At 36.2% G+C, this 20736-nt stretch overlaps 3 protein-coding genes, 1 long non-coding RNA gene and 1 pseudogene across 6 annotated transcripts; 3 read left to right on the top strand and 2 right to left on the bottom strand.

Moving 5' to 3' along the window:
• Nucleotides 1–411: 411 nt before the first annotated feature.
• On the bottom strand, nucleotides 412–10000 carry LOC126599623 (pre-mRNA-splicing factor ATP-dependent RNA helicase DEAH1-like; annotated as a pseudogene).
• On the top strand, nucleotides 9738–10715 carry LOC126599170 (uncharacterized). The gene is made up of 5 exons (XM_050265504.1): nucleotides 9738–10011; nucleotides 10176–10229; nucleotides 10354–10464; nucleotides 10597–10644; nucleotides 10689–10715. Exons 1-5 carry the CDS (start codon nucleotides 9802–9804, stop codon nucleotides 10713–10715), a joined length of 450 nt encoding a protein of 149 aa, XP_050121461.1. The 5' UTR covers nucleotides 9738–9801.
• On the top strand, nucleotides 10715–12834 carry LOC126599629 (uncharacterized). Its single transcript, XR_007615211.1, has 2 exons — nucleotides 10715–10852; nucleotides 10937–12834. It is a non-coding gene; the product is annotated as an uncharacterized LOC126599629 (long non-coding RNA).
• Nucleotides 12835–14407: 1573 nt separating this feature from the next.
• On the bottom strand, nucleotides 14408–16210 carry LOC126599626 (pre-mRNA-splicing factor ATP-dependent RNA helicase DEAH1-like). Of its 3 annotated transcripts, none has more exons than XM_050266022.1 (5): nucleotides 15949–16210; nucleotides 15552–15656; nucleotides 15292–15422; nucleotides 15018–15172; nucleotides 14408–14925 (listed from the first exon to the last, which is right to left on the bottom strand). In XM_050266022.1, exons 2-5 carry the CDS (start codon nucleotides 15649–15651, stop codon nucleotides 14904–14906), a joined length of 408 nt encoding a protein of 135 aa, XP_050121979.1. In that variant the 5' UTR covers nucleotides 15652–15656; nucleotides 15949–16210; the 3' UTR covers nucleotides 14408–14903. The 3 variants fall into 3 exon arrangements, with proteins under 3 accessions (XP_050121979.1, XP_050121977.1, XP_050121978.1); XM_050266020.1 differs by having other exon boundaries at nucleotides 14408–14890; nucleotides 14975–15172; nucleotides 15292–15401; XM_050266021.1 differs by having other exon boundaries at nucleotides 14408–14890; nucleotides 14975–15172; nucleotides 15292–15389.
• Nucleotides 16211–16803: 593 nt separating this feature from the next.
• On the top strand, nucleotides 16804–20589 carry LOC126599625 (plant intracellular Ras-group-related LRR protein 7-like). Its single transcript, XM_050266019.1, has 10 exons — nucleotides 16804–17116; nucleotides 17738–17807; nucleotides 18027–18073; nucleotides 18543–18651; nucleotides 18780–18865; nucleotides 19098–19188; nucleotides 19323–19408; nucleotides 19500–19586; nucleotides 19677–19814; nucleotides 20303–20589. The coding sequence occupies exons 1-9, from the start codon at nucleotides 17018–17020 to the stop codon at nucleotides 19785–19787; spliced, it is 786 nt and encodes a 261-aa protein (XP_050121976.1). The 5' UTR covers nucleotides 16804–17017; the 3' UTR covers nucleotides 19788–19814; nucleotides 20303–20589.
• The last annotated feature ends 147 nt before the right edge of the window (nucleotides 20590–20736 follow it).

Raw genomic sequence — 20736 nt, 5'->3', positions numbered from 1 at the left:
CAAGTAACCACTATATTTTTCATTTTTTTTATTTAAAAAGAGACTAACTGGTGATTTCGTCACGACAGTCCATTCTTCTAAGGTCGGAAAGACTCACAGAGGCATTTCATTCTCTATTAGCCACTATCTTATGATTCACAAACACCAGATCGAACTCAAAGCGTGCCTTGTGAAATACAAGAATCGAACTTAATGAAATACGAGTTTGAAATCCGCCAACCAATGGGCCACCCCATGGTGATTAACAACCAATATTTGTTTGAATTAGGCGAAGTGGTCGAATCTCAGGAGTCTACACATTGTGTGGAACCTTAACAGACTTTGTAGCCTCCGACCTTTAACTTAGGCAGGAATTTAATTAAATTAAAGTCAAAGGTCAACCACAATTAGGCAGAAGTAGAAAACCAGAGGTCACGTTGAAAGAGAAAACAACTTGCATACACAGATCCACTCAGGACGCAAAGTCACGATATATCAAACCAGTCATATAATGTCATGCAGGAAAATTAGGATTTGGATCCTCTCCTGAGCTCAGCTTGCTGAGCAAATCACACATGCTACAATTATTATAACTTTTAGAGAAGTTCTCTGTTTGTATTCCTGAGAGTATATATGTGATCAAAGCATTCTCGTCTACCTCGAACTAAATCGTAACCTGACTAAGAACATCCTCGGATTCTCCTGTAAACACAGTACCGTGACTACGAAAGGATCCATCTCTATAAATGCCCGAGTCGTTAGAGTGTCAACTACCTGATAAAGTACACAGTTTAGTACACAAAATTGTACTTACAGGCTTCGACAAGCCACCGGTGATGTATATATACAGTTCTTCAAATTCTCAGCCTCCTTGCGCGCGCCCTTCTCCACGAGGCATTTTCTTTGACGTTGCTGCCATTGATAAAAATAATTCAGCAATTTGAACAATCGAATGATATCCGATATACGAATAAGACTGTAGAGAGAGAGAGAGAGAGAGAGAGATCGTACAATCTTCAACATCCTTCAGTTGGTAATAATGCGGAGCAATTTCCACTAACCACTCCCGCTTTAATTCCGTCACCTGCTATTTAATTTATAGGCTTTAGCCGTAATGCAAACAACGTATACGAAATATCAATCATGCAAATGAAAGGTAAAGGGGACAGATACCTGTCTCATATATTCCTTGGTCGTAAGTACCAATTCATGGTATATAACCCATCTCGGATGCACCTGAAGAGAAATAAAAATAAATACGTAATCAAGCAATGCATCAGATGAAATCTGTCGTCCAAATACAATAAGATGCATACAAATTCCCTTAACGGTCATCCAAATTATACAAAATCCTAGGGATTTTCGGTAATTGTTATCATGTACATGTGTTCAGATGCAGAATAATGTGTTAGGAATATAACATAGCATGAGTGAGATGATATTGTGATCCAAAAGACTAAGTTCATACGGAAAGCAACAAAAAGGACAATGCAATTCCTCCTTACCTGTGACAGCCCTGAGCTTGGGTGTCTATGGACAGTCGGTGGACGTTTGACTGTTCTATAAGATCCATTCTTTTGAAGCTTTGCGGAATGAGGGAAGAAGCCTGATAAAAATAGCAACCAATACAGTTTAATTCAACAATCAACACATGTAAAATGAACAAGGATTTCGTTTTTAAATCATTACAGCTAACAGTAATGGCATATTTACCAGATGTAATGGCCTTCTTTATAGTCTCGTTATCACTCATATTTGAAACCAGCTCAATCTCCACCCTCTCCAAGAGTCCCTCAAGCTGGTCTCTAATATCTCTAGCACGCTTCATGCTCCTCACCTGTAAGAGGAGTGTTGATCAGTATTCAAGGGTCAATATAGTGTAAATTGATATAGTCAAAGCGAGATGTTAATCAGTACGTAGAAGAAACAGAAAACGCCTAAACTAGTATCAATGTTGCAAATAAAAAATACATCAAGGCTTTAACAAGCATCGGTCTCAAATATATGTCACCACAAACTGGTATCAAAATGAGAAACAGTGAAATATCAAAATCTACCTGTATATAATTCTCGTAACACCACTGGGTTGAGTAATTGGTCTCTTTCCATGAGCTATAAACCTAAGATTACAAGAAGAAAACAGAAACAAATGGAGTCGATAACAATTGAAATATTACTTGACACACAGTTAAAAATTTATCGTAATTAATTGTTTCTGATTCACCGGTTCTTATATCTTTTATAATGAGAATCAGTACCAACCTTATTCAATTCATTATAACTACTTAACATTAAAAATATGAACTTTACCATTTCCCATCCCCCATCCCCCAAGTCCCAAAGTCATGGTTTAAAGGCCTAAACATCAGACATGTTCGCTAAAGGGAATATGGAAACAAAACTATACAGTAAAAGAAGATGAAACTATACCTTAAGCAATGCAATGTGATCTCCGACGTTCCCCGTGTGAAAATTCAATCGTGCATTGTCGGCATGGACTTGCTTGTCCTTTGGACGGTAAAAGATTGAATTACCAATGGAAAGCATGGCAGCAATGGAAATAATCTCGTCTGAACACTTGTACTTATCAGAAGCAACTATCATCTTAGATAGCATGGGGTCAAGTGGAAACTACGCCATCCTTCGACCAACTTTAGTCAAATCACCTACCTTATTTAATGCACTTAGTGCAAATAAAAGTTCCAGGGCTTTTAGCAATGCTTCAGATGGTGGAGGGTCCATAAAATCAAAATGTAACAGGTCATGAATACCAAGGCTCTTCAACGAAAGCACAACATTTGCCAGATTAGTCCTCTGCACTTCTGGTACTGTGTTATCGTCCAAATCATTGTAATAATTGTAGGCAGTATATAAGCGGTAGCACTTTCCAGGACCTGTTCGACCAGATCGACCTGCCCTCTGCATTGCTGATGCCTTTGAGGTGGGAGTGATTAGCAACGACTCCATCCCAGTCCTTGGATTATAGGACTTCATCTTGCAAAAACCAGGGTTTGTAGCCTCCTTGGCTAGCTTGGCCATGTTGTGCAGGCAAACCCTAGATCAAAAGCAGGGGTTCTTGGCATCTTCCCTATAGCATAAGAAAACAAACATTAATAATTGAAATGAATTGACTTGTTGACAAACATGTAAAGCCATCAACAAAATCTCATGCCAACAGAGACATACACTGTCACATTTAGTTCGCCTTTGTCATCCACAGGGGTGCTCCAAGATGTAAGCCTGATGGTGACATCTGGGGAAGAAGAACCATGACCCTCGTTACCTTGCACTTCCTGCACCCACCGATTCTTTAAGCCTTCAAGGTTCTCTGTAGTTTTATTTGAGCCTCCATAATTTTCCAAGACAACTGCAACAATCTGTATATTAATAGGGAAAAAGAATAATGTCAAGAGGATTTAAGGTAGCATTCGTTCTAGCTGCAACATAAGAATGAGTTCGAGGTGTAAATGAGTGAAGAGTAACACAATCTTAAAACAGAAAAACCAGTGCAGCACTTACACATAATTGTAGCTTGCAATAAAGTTAATAAAAAGAAAGAAGGAAAAGTTAGTCACTTTCCACTAAAGATGGAGGAATATTAAAATAACCACACTAGTTTAAAATCTATACTCTCTGAGATCAATTTTTTGTCCTATTTTAATTGGATTTGTTCTCTCTCCGTAGTTTAGTTTCTGCTAATTGTAACCAGAGGAACACAGTTCATCAAATAATCATTTTCTGATGCGATCTTAATTAAACAATAATCTAAAGCATTTTCAGAATGGATATGGAAAATTTAGACAACAGTAAAAGGGTTGGAAGACTGAGTCACATCACATCCATCAGCACTTTGTGAAAAACAACTGTAGAGAACAACCACATACAAGAGTTTTTTAATCCAGCTATCTTTCTTTGATCTATAAGGATTCCAAGATTTTTAGGTTACTTGTTAGGGTTACTCGTTACTGCATCAGCAAGACTTTTCAGATCCATACGAATTATTAGATTGAATGCAATATTAGGATTTTAATATCATTCGTTATAATGAACGTTCGAAATATGTATTTAATTTATTTTTGCTCAAAAGTACAAGTTTTTTTTTACATTGCTATCATATATTTAATCACTTGGAGCAAACGGAAGACTTGGTGCAAAATCGAGTGCAGTGGCTTTCTAGGATTCATACAGCCGATCCCACTTAGTGGGATAAGGCTTTGTTGTTGTTGTATCGTATATTCATTCAATTCAACCTATAACATTAATTGAAATGGGTAGTGAAAGTTGGCAATCCCTCATATTTGAAATTGGCAATCAAAATGGAGCCCTAGGCTAGTAATGGCTCATAAGTTCATAATTATAAAATGATACTCTAGTAGGTAAAAGATTTTAACCATCTGAAAGATTGTGAAAAGAAAATGGGAACTTCTTGAGGCCCATCCGGTAACCATTTTGTTTTTAGTTTTTAATTTTCTCTTTGTGTGCTTGAGATATAGGAAAAGTATATTGGGATAAGGTGGGATGCAGAAGTGGAGGAAGGATGGTGGGAGAGATGTATAAGGGAAGGTACACAAAGTGAAACCTAAAAAGCAAAACCAAAAACTATTTTAAGCTGTTCTCCCTACAAGATTTTGCTTTCATTCATTGTACTTTATTTCTTACCCACCCTTCTCCATCCCTCCTTTCTCCCCACAACTTTCCTCATATCTCAAGCACAAATGGTGAAAACTAACAACTAAAAATGAAATGATTATCAAAACGTCCGGCAGGTGTTAATAGTTGATAGTTAATGCAAAATTTTAAAGCATAGATTTTAATTTATCGTTGAGGTCAACTAGAACTATACAAAGATTACTTGAAAGTTTGGAACAAGATTTAAGAAACTTTGAATGTACTTACGCTATCGAACTCGACTGATATATGAGAGACTGAGAGTTCTCACCCATAAACCAAACCTACAAAATAAAATTTAGAAAACTCAGTTTGCATTAGAGATATAGGTTCTGAGCATTGAGAAAACATGTTGTGAATGGCATAAATTTCTAACAGAGATATCATATTATTTCATTTTTAAGAGCTTCATCTGGCACAGAATATAGAAAAGTATATCAGTCATGGTAAAGGGGACAAATTTGCTAAGTTCAAGAAAAAGAGAGAGAAAAACAACAACAAAAAACAAAAAAGATCGAACCAAAGTGTAATAAGCATCTCCCATAGCATGTTTCATTTTGAATTTTGAATTTCACATATTGCTAAGGTGTAGTGTCAAATTTATAACAGAAACAATATGAAAAGGGTACCATTGAAGAAAGGGCTTGGAGTGCAGCTGAACGTAGATTACTTGCCCTTTCATCTTCCCCCGGCTCTTGAGCTATCTGACAGAGTTTTGGAATAAAGCCTTCTAAGTTGAACGTATAAGTTCCATCCGTCTGCAAAATACAGAGAGACTGATTAAATTTGAAATTTTCTGTAGCCAACCTGGCTGGTGACAAATTAAAAGTGAAGTCCATAAACCACAAATTCACAAACCTGATTATTTATAAAGTTGAAAAGAGTCTGACATCCTATAATTTGCATTTCATCTTACCGTGTTTGATCCAGAAGTGTATGCATAATGCTGAGCAAGCTACTCGCAAAAAGAGGCCTAGGAAAATGTCTCTGAACATAAATTGACCGTGTAATCGCAAACATAAACATATGCATTTACATATTTTATACATATAGACCCACAAGCACAAATAAACAGAGAGCTGAAGTGTGTGTGTGTGTGTGCGTGTGTGTGAGAGAGAGAGAGAGAGAGAGAGAGAGGGGTTGTTGTTGGTAGATTTCTGCAATGTTATACGTTGCCAGAATGTGGATCACTTCCTCGTATTCAAACATATCATTCCAACTGAATAGTCTGAATTCACAGAATCAGATACTAGGGTTTGAAGTGTTTTTTAAAGTTTGGACCTTATAGCTCAACTCTAAACCCTAAATGAGACCATCTTAAAAGCAAATTTTCACTCTGTTTGAATGGTCAATAGACTCAATACTGCTATTTGAAAAGTGTGGGGTCTCAACTCATAATATAGGTGAATTAAGTGAATACAAGTATGTATATGTTTATAAAGCAACGTAGAACTAAGTTTTGTTTTCAAGTCTATAGCATGGTTAAAACAATGATAAAAGGTTGATCCCTTTTCAATGGCAATAAGTCAATTGAGACACAATCATATGATAAACTTTTGCATCACAATCATAACCAGATAGCTATTATAAAAGCTCTCATAGGCTTATTTTAAGCTCTCATGCAGCAAAAAATGTGTCTTTTGTCACTTTAAACAGAAAAGGAAGATAAGAATCGGGCTAAACATCAATAAGAAGATCTTAGTGGTCTTAGTATTTTCTAAACATCCATTACCTCAACTTATAGAAAAATATTTTGAAATATGGTGTTATTGAATAACCTGCACCCATGCTACCAAGCTTATTTATTTTCAAGCATTGATTCAAATTGGCTATATTCCAATTTTCAACCATGTTATTCCGAATCCTACACATCTTACAAAACCAAAAAAATATTCAAAACATATACATAATTTAAAAAAAAAATATAGGCCAAAAAATGGCTAATACCTTTTTCAAACAGGTGGTATCACTTGTAACAGGAACAAACATATGGCAGCAACTGTAAAACATTCACTCAAAAAGAGTCAGTGGAATCAGATACATAACATGCAAGCACTCATAACTTGTTATTATTATTATTATATATAGCTAGGGTTTGAATGGTATATGGATTTATTCATGGCTTTTTTTGAATCGGAGGGCTGAGATTTGTTTGTGCGTGCATGGACAGTAGTGAGATGAGTGCAGTAGGATAGAGGGCAAGTGTAGATGTGGAGGGAGGAAGACTAAATCGGATCGGGAAATGTGGAAAAATAGCCAAGGGTTGAACCTTAATTGAATTTTAACTATTATAACTTGTTATAATTCTAACCAAAATTTAACGTGAAAATACTACATCAACCTTTTTTAACTAAAACAATTACAAAATTATTTCTTCTTCATCAATTTATGGTTGAAATTCTTTGCATCTTTTTATCATTGCATCGTCTTCTTCCTCTGCAATTTTTTTTTCTCCTTTCTCGTTGTCTGCAAGGAAGAAAATATCGGTAATATCGGAAATATCGGTAGTCCGAAAACACGGAAATATCGGGATAATATCGATATCGATAAAAATTACATGGAAACCACGGAAATTGTAAGAAAAACTTGGAAATTTTTAATGAAACTTTGCAGGATGTTTATTTAGTCAATTATCTATTAGTTTATCACAAAAAATTGGAAGAAAATGCATTGCATGATGGATTTAACTGATTTAAGTTGATTATATAGCTAGCTGGCAAACATTGTGAGTGTAGAAAATATGTAGTAATTAATGAAAGAAGTTTAAACACACCATAATCATTTATATATAATTAATTAGTACAATATTGGGAGGTTTTATTTAGGATATTAAAAAAAAAAAAAAAGGGAAGTGAATAAAATGATGAAGAATAATGTACCGAATTTGACACTGGTTTTCCGGCCAAACCACGGCGAGTTGGCCGGCGTGAAAGGTATCAATCTCTTCTTCTCGTCGCGTAGTACAACTTTCCTTTTTGTTTCACTCAATTTCGTTGAGTATTGAAAAAGTTATACTCATTTGAATCTTACCCAGTTTCCGGCGACCTCAGTGACTTTCGAGGCATTTTCCGGCCAAACCACGACGATTCAGACGTCGTGTGAGGTACCATTCTCTTCGTCTCTTCGAGGGCTACAACTTTCGTTTTTTTCTTGCTTGATTTTGTTGAGTTGTGACAAAGTTATGGCCGTTTAAAGTGGGTGTGGATTTCTGGCCGAAATTCCTATTTTCTTCCTTGGTCGAGTCCCACATCGCCCATGCGAGGGCAGTGAGCAAGCAAGAAGGCCTATAAATGCCACATTCCCAAGCTGAGAAAAGTATGTTTTGGTTGGCCTTTGGGCTATGATCAAGTGTAGTATGTGTTGAGATTTCTCAACATTTTTAAGTATTTTTGAATATTATATTGTAATATTATCGATAATTTTGAAAATATTGCGATATTATCGATATTATTGATAATATCGCAATATTTTGACGAAAATCATTTGGATAGTTAAAAAAAGGGTGACTTTGGATGCGGTCCCTATTTATCAACGTTCTTTGATTGAAACCTTGTTAATTTTTAATTTTTGATTGGGGTCCCTGAAATTAATACAATAATGCATTTCTATGTAAGTTATTATAATTTTAAATTAAATTTGATATTTGTAGTTACTTATATTAATGAGATTTTAAATAAAATCTATGATTTGATGGGTTGAAAATTTTAAAATATAAATTATACTTATATAAAAATGTATAATTTATCTTAATGACATGATTTGTCATTAAGATATATTATATTTAAATAAAACCAATTATTTATCATTACTTATATTAATGACATTTTACATATAAAAAAAATTGGTAATTTTTATGCTATACAATTTACATACAAAAAGTTGATACATTTCATACAAAAAAGGTGGTACGTTTTAGATGAAAAAATTCGTACATATTATATACAAAACAATGGGTACATATTATATAATAAAACAATGGGTACATTTTATATAATAAAACAATGGGTACATTTTAGAGTAAAAATATAAATACATCTTACATTAAAAAATGGGTACATTTTACATAAAAAAGGGTACTTACAAAAACAAAATTGGTATATTTTACATATAACAAAATGGAACATTTTTAAAGACAAATTGGTACATTATCAATAAATTATTGGTACAAAAAAATGTTAAAAAAATGTGTAAAAATAAAAGTTTGAAATATATGGACACAAAAAGAAATTAATATATGGGTACAAACTATAACTGAAAAGAAAATTGGTACAATTTAAAAAAAGGGCTGCAAGTTAAAATGGGTACAAACTAAACATAAAAATATATGATACAAAATTTAGCCATAAGTATATATATATATACACAATATCAAATGTAACGTTTCTAACACTAAATGAATATATTTAGAAATAAAATTTAATTATTTTGCATGTAAAATATTTAATTATGGAAATAATTAATGATGTTTATTAAAAACAAGGGACCTTGATCAAAAATTGAAAATGAATAAGGTTTTAATCAATGGAGTTGAAAAAAGAGGGATGTGAATCTAATTTCTCCTTAAAAAAATATCGGATCTCCAAAAAATCGATAATATCAGCAAAAGTCAGCAACCCAATCACAAGCCATTAGCCATCCCTATCCATTTTCTGTCTCTTCTTCTCTTTGCATACGTTCGTCAACTTTGAGAGTTGAGCAAAGGTAGAGTATAAACTGAGCCTATTCTCTCTCTCAGATTCAGACACTCAAAGTTTGAGAGTCTTCCTCCAGTGCACTGTGCATCGATTCTCCCCGAAATCAGGTAATATGGGAATTAATTTAGGGTTTGTGAAGTTTAATTTTCGAATTCTAGATTAGGGTTTGTAAATTTAGGGTTTGTGAAATTTTATTTTCGAATTCTTGAAATTTTGGTTTCACAGATTCTATTTAATTGATCTAATGGTTCTTGGGTTTTTGCAGATTGGACCATCTTTGACTCTTGAGGTTCAAAGTATTTGTGAAGGTTCTGGTTCAGTGCAGTAGGAATAAGGCAGAAGCTAGTTGAGAGAATTTCCGTCATTTTTGTATAAGATTTGAGGCTTACGGAGATCGGTCCTCGGTTTGAATTATTTTTGTACTTTTGGAGTTGTTACTTAATTTATTTTTGTTGCACGCATGTGTAGTAGAATAGGCAGATTGGCAAATTCTAGGATTGGCAGATTGATTATGTTAATGATGAAACTGTTACTTCCTTGCAGTGATTTGGGTTATTATTGTATCTTTGCCATCTTACCTCACTCTCTCCTTCTCTCCCAGGCTAAAGTACAAATTAATGGTTGCTTCCCACCCCCCACAGGAGGTGGGGTTGCTGAAGGCTTCCCAAAGGTATGCTTGTTGGTTTTCTCTTTTTATTTATTTATATTATATGTATGCTTGTTGGTTTTCACCTCTCCCAGACCCTGCGTAAAGCGGGAGCCTTGTGCATTGGGTACGACCTTTTTATATTATATGTATGGGTACCGTATTTAATCTTAATCGTCTTTGTCCAGATGAAACAACATGAAGAGTATGCTAGGGCTGAGGTCCTTAGTCTACAGAGAAAGGTTTGCACCTTCCCTCCCTCCCTCTAGTTTTTATTAACTTCAGCATGATCATTTTGTTCATAATTACACTCTCTGTCAGGACCCATATTAAGGGCATACTGAGAGTCTTCAACCTCTTTTTTAGGCTGCAGAGCTTCACGCAAAGATAATCAAGGTGAAGATGTGGACGAACTACACACCCACACCCACTCCAACATACCCAAAAACAATTGATAACAAGAATTTGGCTAGAAAGGTAAAGCAACATTCTTGTTTTTTCTTCTTCCAGATTTGAGGAGTGGAGGTTCTCATTAGCATTCATTTTTCTTTTCCTTTAATCCCTTTCCATTTGAAAAAAAAAAAAAGAATTCGATCTTCTGGGTTGTAGGCTTGGACCGTCAGAGTGGGAAGTCAGAAGCCCAACTTTGTGAATCACGTGGATATTACTATGTTGGGCGTACTCGACGACAACGTGTGCAGAAGCCTTGTACTTCATTTAGACCGTAGAGCGCATATCAGTGGACATTACTATCATGATCAAGAGTGCCAAGGACACCATGTCACCAGATGACACGAATTTGCCTGAGAGTGGCTTCTTAGCCATGGCAAAGGGTGCCCTTTGTCAGCAGGGCTGGCCCCCCAAGGTAAATCTATTTGCATATTCTTCGTAAAATAAATTATTAAATTTTGGATTTTGAATGTTGATAATAAGTTGGTTTTGTTTCCAGGGTAAGGAAGGGTTGTTTTTCTTAGGTGAAGTTAAGAAATTGTTGGGCGAACAAGAGATGAAATAGGCACTTGATTTTGGCCCAATTTGTGCCATTATGGATTGGCATCCATGCATGTTATCGTATGCGAAGGTATTGCCTTGTTACTCTCACTCTTTTTTTAATATTATGAGTGTAAAACTTTAACTTGTATATGGGTAGGCTCTGACGAAAGTTTAGAGTTTTGGGTTTTTGTATATATTCAAGGTTGTGAATTTTCTAAGAATTGGACGATAAAAAAGGGCAAGGCTATGAGAATAGTTGAGCTATATTGTGTTGTGCCTTGTCTTTGGTTTAAGAGTGTTGGGTGAATTTTGTGGGGGCTAGGTAGTAGAAATGATTGAATAAATGAGAGGTGAGAGAGGTGCGCGAGGTGAGAGACGTGGTAAAGTGAGCTACAGACATGTCTCTAGATATTTCAAAGTCGAGCAAAAGGTCTTCATTTTGAAGATGGGGATGCCATTTGTCTTACAATGCGCTTGGTGTTGAAATAATTTTGATAGAATTCTCTCTTTTAAACAATTTCAGGAGACCATTGTACCCCTAATGCCTTATGGGATTGAGTTATGCACTGAATACGAGTGCGAGAATGAAGGGAAGGCTGTGATCAAGAGTTGTTAATTTTGTGACTATGGATATGGCTTGCATCAGGTCTGCATAGCCACAAAAGTAACAACTCTTGATCACAGCCTTCCCTTCATTCTCACACGCGTATTCAGTGCATAACTCAATCCCATAAAGCATTGGGGGTACAATGGTCTCCTGAAACTGTTTAAACGAGAGAATTCTATCAGAATTATTTCAACACCAAGCGCATTGTAAGACAAATGGCATCCCCATCTTCAAAATGAAGACCTTTTGCTCGACTTTGAAATCTCTAGAGACATGTCTGTAGCTCACTTTACCACATCTCTCACCTCTCATTTATTCACGCATTTCTATTACCTAGCCCCCACAAAATTCACCCAACACTCTTAAACCAAAGACAAGGCACAACACAATATAGCTTAACTGTTCCCAAAGCGTTGCCCTTTTTTATCGTCCAACTCCTAGAAAATCCACAACCTTGAATATATACAAAAACCCAAATTTCTAAACTTTCATCAGAGCCTACCCATATACAAGTTAAAGTTTTACACTCATAATATTCAAAAAAGAGTGAGAGTAACAAGACAATACCTTCACATACGATAACATGCATGGATGCCAATCCATAATGGCACAAATTGGGCCAAAATCAAGTGCATTTTTCATCTCTTGTTCGCCCAACAATTTCTTAACTTCACCTAAGAAAAACAGCCCTTCCTTACCTTGGAAACAAAACCAACTTATTATCAACATTCAAAATTTAATAATTTATTTTACGAAGAATATGCAAATAGATTTACCTTGGGGGGGCCAGCCCTGCTGACAAAGGGCACCCTTTGCCATGGCTAAGAAGCCACTCTTAGGAAAATTCGTGCCATCTGGTGACATGGTGTCCTTGGTACTCTCGATCATGCTAGTAATGTCCACTGATATGCGTTCTTCGGTATCAATGAAGTATAGGGCCTTTGCACACGTTGCTGTCGAGTACGCTCAACATAAGTTGGTATCTCCCTGATACTTCAACGGTGGCATTAAAGATCCCCAATCCACGTGATTCACAAAGTTGGGCTTCTGACGGTCCAAGCCTACAACCTAGAAGATCGAATTCTTTTTTTTTTTTTTTTCAAATGGGGAAAGGATTAAAGGAAAAGAAACATGAATGCTAACAGGAACCTCCACTCCTCAAATCTGGAAGAACATAGAGTGTAATTATGAACAAAATGATCATGCTGAAGTTAATAAAAACCAGAAGGTGCAAACCTTTCTTTGAAGACTAAGGACCTCAGCCCTAGCATACTCTTCATGTTGTTTCATCTGGACAAAGACGATTAAGATTAAATACGGTACCCATACATATAATATAAATAAAAAGAGAAAACCAACAAGCATACCTTTGGGAAGCCTTCAGCAACGCCGCCTCCTATGGGGGGTTGGGAAGCAGCCATTAATTTGTACTTTAGCCTGGGATTCCCAACCCATTAATTTGTACTTTAGCCTGGGAGAGAAGGAGAGAGTGAGGCAAGATGGCAAAGATACAATAATAACCCAAATCACTGCAAGGAAGTAACTGTTTGGGTGTCTTTTTTTTTTCCTTCTTCTTCATCCTTCTTCTTTTTGGGTTTGTTTTTGGGGGCGGGGGGGGGGGGGTGGGGGATGAATTGGGTGGGGTATTTTTTGTTTTTTTTTTTCCTTCTTCTTCTTCTTCCTTCTTTCTGAGTTGCAGGAAGATGGGGAAGAGAGAGAAGGGGAGGGACAAATTTCTATTAAAAATGGGAAGAGAGGGGAGAGAGTTTAAATTTTTTTTTTTTTAAATTTTTAATTATTAAAAATTTATTTAATTATTAGTGAGTGGATCCTGCATGTAGCCACATCAGCACTTAATAGAAAAACTGACGGATGTATGATATTGTCACAAATTCTAAAGATGAGGTATGACACTGTCAATTTTAAAAGATGAGGTATGAAAGTGTCATGATACTAATAGTTGACGTAGTTTTTTTTGTACTTTACCCTTTTTATTTTGATTGAAAAGAAAGGGTTGCAAGAGGCTGAAAAGACAACTTGATTTACACTAGATGAAGTTTTGAGATAAAACAAGATCCTGGATATTGAGATCAAGAAACAAGCAGGGCCAAGTCCGTTTCAATCAGCCAAAGGCAAATGTAAAATGCTAAGCAGAAGGCACATACTGCTATAAGTTTTCTGTTATACTGGCAAGAAAGGTCACACTGCAAATGGAGAGTGATTTACTTGGAAAACCTCTTATAATCATTGCATGCTTTCATACTTGTACTTTATGATAGGGCGAAACAAACTTGAAGAAATAGAAGAAATACCAAATTATGGACTTGATGATACCATCCGCTAGGCACAGAGATAATCTCATTTGGTTCTTGAAGGCACTCCAACCAGACAGCCTGCTCAATAGATGAACATATGGTTTCAACACAAAAAAAGCTGCAAAGCCGGGAACATTTGAGCAACTTATTTCGTTATTTTCTGAGTAAATGTTGGGATCCTTATGCATGTGATAATTGTCAAAGATACATGTTGAGCCAATCATCACAAAAGAGCACCAGAGTTGTGTATGCTTCGTATTCTGGGTACTCTTGGAGATCCGAATACCAAAGGATGATAGAACAAGTCAGGGGACTAAGCTAGAAAATCTGAGATGTTACCTTATACTAGACACAATGATAATCTGATACGGAAAACAAAACAGGGCTGATAGATTAACTAATATCTAATTACCACTTAAATCAATCTTCTTAATTATGATTAATTCCTTCTAAGCACGCTTCGTAATTCATATTTAATTTCACTAAATCAGATTTCTGCAAGAAATTTAGTACCTGAACTTTGGAAAAAATTCATTAAAGCGAAAAACCACGAGAACAACCGTTTCTAATACTGTCAAAACTAAAAGCATTTAGAGCAATAGAGGGTAAGCCATGATCCCAAATGTGAGGAGTCTCAACCGAAAGACCCAGGTGAGCTAAGGCATCCGCGACAAATTTGCCTCCCTGGCAGATATGGTTCCACCCCACTTGACTAAAAGGAGCAAGCAATACCACGTGCATCCTCAATGATAGTTCTAATCTTCCAAGGAACCTTCCAATTTCTTTGAACCGCCTCAATAAGAAGCTTGGAGTCTCCCTCTTATCATCACCTTTTGGAGGCCCTTGGACCGAGCAAACTTGAATCCTTCTTTTTAAGCCCATCGCTTCAGCAAACGAAATAGTGACCCCATCAAGATTGAAGGCACCCGCATCCACAACTTGGCCCATCATATTTACCCTTCTCTTTTCTTCCTCTTTGTGCAATCAGCTGCAGCATTGCACTACGTTAAAACAGCAATTGCCCTGAGAAACAAAAACAGAATACTATATTACAAAAGTTCAAAGGCTTAACCTCATCATTGTCATCTTCTTGACTCAAAATCTTCTTCCTATACCGCTTCTTATGGGAATCTGGTTTCCTTGACTCTGAAACAACAGGAACAGATGATCTACCTCCATCATCGTCGTCGTCACCATCTGCATCCAAAAGAGCATATGTCTTCTGCTTCCTGACCAACATCACAGCTTCCCCCTCTTGTTTCTGATATTGCTGATGTACATAACAAAGAATATTACAATCAGGAAAGGCATGATTTCATCGAAGACGGATAAAACTGGGGTTGAAAATCCTGAGTCTGTACATTCATCTGATTTAGAACAAGAACTCATGTTCAAACCAGATTCTTTACGGGGCACTCTAGAAAAGATGTCTTCAGCAAATGCACTTGTTTCAGCTGATGAAGACAACCCATATTCCACAAGCTTGCCTACCACATCAGCTGGTGATTTTGCTTGTTTAGCTGCAAGAAATGTCAATTTTTTCCATTAGTCAAATCAAATTGCATACAATGCTGCTCTCATCCGTTTGAAATTAACAAAATCGAAAGCAACTTAACCAGTAAGGTGGACAAGGACTAAGAACAACTAACTTATTCCGATAATGTACAGAACAACAGGGGCGGCCGAGTATCCGAGCAACGTCATTAGCTTATCGGATACCCACGTCTTCAGATTACTCTCGCTTCCCATTTTTACTGCATTGGACAACACAATCGTTCTCAATATACATGAACACAAAACAACGGCGAAACATTAAATTCGGGAAAAAGTCGAAAATTAGAGCATGACATTTGAGCTAATTCAACATGCTAATTCAATTTAACACAAACTCATGAGAATTCAAAAAATTTACACTCATTCAAGCTGCTTAAGCTAAAAAGCAATGAAATTTCAATGCAATTATTGTAAATTTAAACAAAAAGGATCACATTGGAACCCTAACTACTACTTCCTGCTAGGGTACTTGAATTAATCGAGAGAACTCACGATTTAAACAAAGAATTTCCGGCGTTTGTTTGCTTGGCAGGGAAAGGGATGGACTTTATATAAGAAGGCTATGCGGGGATTCGCACGTGAAGTAATACAGGACGGTATGCAGGTTGCGGTGGCTTTCGACGCCACTGCAAACGGGCGGAGCTGGACTGTTCGCCGCGCGTTCAAAACACTGCCACGGCGGCGACAGGAAGAGAGAGAACAGAAAAGTGCAGGCTTTTAAGAAGTCGGGTTGGTGGAGAAAGAAAGTCCGAAATTACAAACCCGTGCGTTTTATAGAAGACGGGCCTTGGGCCTCTTTATTATTTAACTTTCATTCAACTTTCCCTGATTAGTTGCGACGAATTCGATACTAAATTATAATATCTAATCAATTCTGTGAGTCGGCTAAATTTTCGACCTTCAATGTAAATGTCTTTGTATTAAAAAGAAAAAACAAACTCGTGATCGCTACTCACGAAACTTCTGACTCATTTGAAAATAATTTTGAATTGATTGAAAACGCATTTTGTATAATAATTTTGACGGAATTAACGCTTATTTGCATATTTTAGCCAAAGCCCGTGATCCAAATTCGGGCCGACCCGAAAAGTTTGATCCAACGCCCGTTTAAAAACTCGCGTGAAGTCCGCCTCAACAGCGCCAAAAATTCCAAATTCCAAAATTAAATTATTAAATTATTAAATTCCATTTTATCATTAATCAGAAGTCCTGATCACCTGTAGTAACAACCACACTAACCCATGGAAAACCCAATAAGCGTAAGCCACGTGGGTAAAAGACGCGGTCTTTTGGTGCCAGAAAAAGGTACAACAAGTCGTTGAAACCGACGACTTCTTCTTCTTCTTCTTCTTCTTCATCTTCTTGGCCTCCATAGCTTCGGAGCTTTCGGGAGCTTGACCCCCACCTAAACCTCTCTGCACAAATCTCATTTCTCTCCGTGCAGAGGGGAAACCTAAGAATTTATAGACATACATATATATATATTTATATACAAATCGATTTATTGAAATTTTGTTGTTTTTTTATTAATTTTTTGTGAGATTAATTTGGTGGTGACGAGATGGGTTGCAACACAAGCAAAAACGTGGATTCGAAAGCAAGTCGGGCCGCCCGGTGGCGATCCACCGGCATTGTTGGCCTCCGTGATTCCAAATTGAAGGCAATTTCTCTCTCAATTTCTGCCTATATATATGTGTGTGTGTGCGCGCGCGCGTACATTGGTTGTATTATTGGGATGCGTGATTGAATTTGTGGTTAATTTTTTTATTTTATAATTGTTGTAATTTGAATAATTCGGTGTGAAATGTTGGGGAGGTGGGTGGAGTGAATTGATTAATTTTGATGAAGTTGCTTCATTTGATAATTTTCATTTTCCATTTGTGGTTTTGTGATTACAAATTGAATACGGAAATTGCGATAAAGTTAAAATCTTTTTGTGTGGGGTGCTGTTGATTGAGGTGTTTCGAATATGTTCTTGTTCGAATGTTGATTGAATTCGAAAGAGAGCTCCAAGTTTATATGGAGATGTTTTCTGTATGTGTTGTTGGTGTATTCAGTTTAAGTATCTGACATGGTTTCTCTTTAGTCTTTCGGTTTAGCGAATCAAACAGTTATTTGACAATGCGATATATACTGTATCGTGCATAAATGCCTAGTTTCGGGTTCCATATACGCATTTTAGACAATAAACACAAAGAACTGCAAGCTGGTGATTTGGCTCCTTTCATGTGTGGGCGTGTGTTCGATGCAATGTACTGATTGGTTACTTTCTCTGGAACAGACATTTCCAGATGAAGTTCTTGACCTGGACAAGTCCATACGTACTCTTGATCTAACACACAATAAAATAGGTAATGTTCCATTCTCCGTGAGGCATGATTAAGTACTTTTACGATGCAGTCTTTTCTAGGAGGCATCTGATTTCCGCTTAACTATCATTAACAAAAAGCTTCATTGAATTAACCCTTAATGATAATGGTTGTTTTCATGGCCTGGTGTTAAAGGTTTCGATATTTTCAGAACTTAAGCATATTTGAACATCTAGTTTACTTCTCTTATTCTGCGTGCAGTTGACATTCCTGTCGAGATCAGCAAATTAGCAAACCTGCAGCGACTGGTAAGAATCATGTATTTTTGTCTTTTGTACATGTACTGTTTCTCTCATTCCTAAATTCATGCTCTACGAGCAATTTGTTGTATATAAATTTTTTTAAGACTTCAACTTTTACCATCTCTATTGAACAGATAAGGATAAATAGATAGTGCACAATTTTTTTTTATGAAAATGGTGGTCCTTTTATTGAAGGCTACTATCACAAGCTGACTGTTGGGTGGGATTCTGTGCTTTCAGATTTGTCAATGAACTGCATAGATTATTCGATTCAAAATATATAAAAATAAAAAGTTGTTTTTCCACGAGAAACCATTAAGCTTTTTATTTTATTTTTATAAACAAATAGCTAAACTAGTTCGCATGAATTAAGTAATCCCTACGTGAGCCAATTTGTTTAATATAAATGTACATTGTTCAATCATATGCTCAGATGATCAGTTGACAGTTGAATTCCATTTGCTCTATTTTTCAGATATTAGCTCATAACCTCATTGACCGACTGCCGATAAATTTGGCAAAACTAGTGTCCCTAAAAGTTATGACACTTGATGGAAATCGAGTTACTACCTTGCCTGATGAATGTAATTCTCTTCTTTATGTAAGATATTGTATGGGACCATTTTTTCTTCAACTGCATGGGACCATTGTTTCTTTCAAATACTTCATCATGGGACGTCTAACTAACAAGTTGTATGTTTCCTATTTCTAGTGGGACAGTTGGTCAGACTTGAGCAGTTATCTATCTCTGGGAATTCATTAGAGTCTTTGCCTGAGACTATTGGAAGCTTGCGGAATGTAAGCGCTTTGAGATTTTCCACCTGATTGTCTGTTTTGCTGTTCCTGCAATTAGGAATTTTATGTCTGAGTTAATTGTCAACAGCATTTTGATTTTGGAATTTGGAACTAACGAAAAACATTGGAAAATGCATCAATGAGAATCTGAATTCCACTTTTACTTTTTTTGAGCATCAAACATTTAGCATTCCTTGTGAAAATCCAGGATCTAAAAATGGATTGTTTGATGCAGTTAAAGCTTTTAAATTTATCGAAGAACAAATTAAAGTCTCTTCCAGAATCCATAGGAAGTTGCTTCTCTCTGGAAGAATTACAAGCAAATGGTATGTTTAAACTTTTCTGTTATACTCCTAACCGATGTATGTTTTATATGTGACTGTTTTCCTTCTCTATGTGGTTATATGGCTGTAAATTTATCATACCACTCACAGCTTCATGATTCTGGATTGCTTTTCAGATAATTCAATTGAAGAACTTCCTGAATCAGTTTGCAACCTTATCCACGTAAAGTCACTTTGCTTGGACAATAATAATGTGAAACAGGTACAGTTTTTACTCATCACAAGTTTCATTTGACTTTCTTAATCTTAACTACATAGAAGATTGACAAGTTGGAGTATTCCTTGTTCGACAGATACCCACTAACCTGTTGAAAGACTGTAAAGCGCTGCAGAATATTTCCCTTCATGGAAACCCTATTTCCATGGATCAGTTTCAGCAGGTATGCCACATTTTCCGATATGGTGTTTTACTTATATCCCTTTTTTTTCCAGCAATATATTTGAACATTTACCACGTGATAAAAATCTAGATGGAAGGATTCCAAGAGTTTGAAGCGAGGAGGAAGAAGAAGTTCGACAAACAAATTGACTCAAATGTGATGATCAGTTCGAAAGGCCTTGATGAGGGCGTTGATCTTTGAGCGTATGGCAATGACATTCCTGAAACAGTAAGTTCTGCCCCGAAATCTCAATGAAGTTCTATTTTTGTACGGCCAAAAAGAGAGGAGTTATTTGTTGGGCGGGTTTAGATTCATGGTTGTGGCCCTCTCATTACCGCTCCTCTGATTTCGCCTAGTACGCTGATTTTTTAAATAAAAATTGACATTTTTCAGACAACATAAGCTTGTTCAAGCTAAATTGCTCATCATTCCCCCGTACACATTAGCTTTTACTGTCCTCATTGTGTTGTTCATGTGATGGCTGTCCGTGTGACTAATTGACTGGAAAAACTACTATCTGGTGCTATCGTAAAACAAATTGATAGTTATGTTTGAAAAGCGAGATTTTCATGTCTGTTAGTCTTCGACTTCCCTAACTTCAAGACCTCTTTTTGTGTAGTTTTGTGTTTATAATAGCATGTCCGTTCGACATATTTTTTCTTGCTTACTCTAACGACTTGCATTTAACTTCTTTTTTGTAACCGATCGGATGACAGATGCTAACGAGAGTCAAAGCCATTCAAATGCGAATGAGGGGTGGTTTCTTCGCTGCTGTAAATTCAGATGACCAATTCTTGTAGCTTCGGATGGACAACGTTAGAACGACCTTGTTATTTCTGATCACTCTTGGATACTATTTTCTTCAGTGCTTGACAGTCTTTGGCAAGCTTGTATATGAAAGGGTTTGGTTACACTTACACATTTGAACTGTAAAATGTTACATCTGTTGATACAATATGGAAAAGTGAATATAATGAGAACATCGAATCCAATTTCTTATTAATTTTTAATACATTGATATATTTACATTATCAATTCCATTTAATGAAAGTGTATTTCGATGAATCTAATTTTTTATTTTTTTTTATTTTTGACAAACGATGGCGTTAGTAGGTTAAATTTTTAGGTGGGGATCGTTGATGATCAAATC

The sequence above is a fragment of the Malus sylvestris genome, chromosome 14 (assembly GCF_916048215.2).
Source record: "Malus sylvestris chromosome 14, drMalSylv7.2, whole genome shotgun sequence".
Taxonomy (NCBI): domain Eukaryota; kingdom Viridiplantae; phylum Streptophyta; class Magnoliopsida; order Rosales; family Rosaceae; genus Malus; species Malus sylvestris.
This window is presented reverse-complemented; position numbering and strand designations above follow the sequence as displayed.

Bases quoted from the DNA above. Each gene is read 5' to 3' on its own strand.
- LOC126599625 (XM_050266019.1), top strand. From the start codon at position 17,018: ATGGGTTGCAACACAAGCAAAAACGTGGATTCGAAAGCAAGTCGGGCC. The intron at 17,808-18,026 runs GTAATGTTCCAT...TTCTGCGTGCAG, and splicing joins TCTAACACACAATAAAATAG to TTGACATTCCTGTCGAGATC. The intron at 18,074-18,542 runs GTAAGAATCATG...TCTATTTTTCAG, and splicing joins TAGCAAACCTGCAGCGACTG to ATATTAGCTCATAACCTCAT.
- LOC126599626 (XM_050266020.1), bottom strand. From the start codon at position 15,651: ATGGGAAGCGAGAGTAATCTGAAGACGTGGGTATCCGATAAGCTAATG. The intron at 15,173-15,291 runs ATGAGTTCTTGT...TATGTACATCAG, and splicing joins GTAAAGAATCTGGTTTGAAC to CAATATCAGAAACAAGAGGG. The intron at 14,891-14,974 runs GTTAAGCCTTTG...GCAATGCTGCAG, and splicing joins AAGAAGATGACAATGATGAG to CTGATTGCACAAAGAGGAAG.
- LOC126599170 (XM_050265504.1), top strand. From the start codon at position 9,802: ATGTGTAGTAGAATAGGCAGATTGGCAAATTCTAGGATTGGCAGATTG. The intron at 10,012-10,175 runs GTATGCTTGTTG...GTCTTTGTCCAG, and splicing joins TTGCTGAAGGCTTCCCAAAG to ATGAAACAACATGAAGAGTA. The intron at 10,465-10,596 runs GTAAAGCAACAT...TCTGGGTTGTAG, and splicing joins ACAAGAATTTGGCTAGAAAG to GCTTGGACCGTCAGAGTGGG.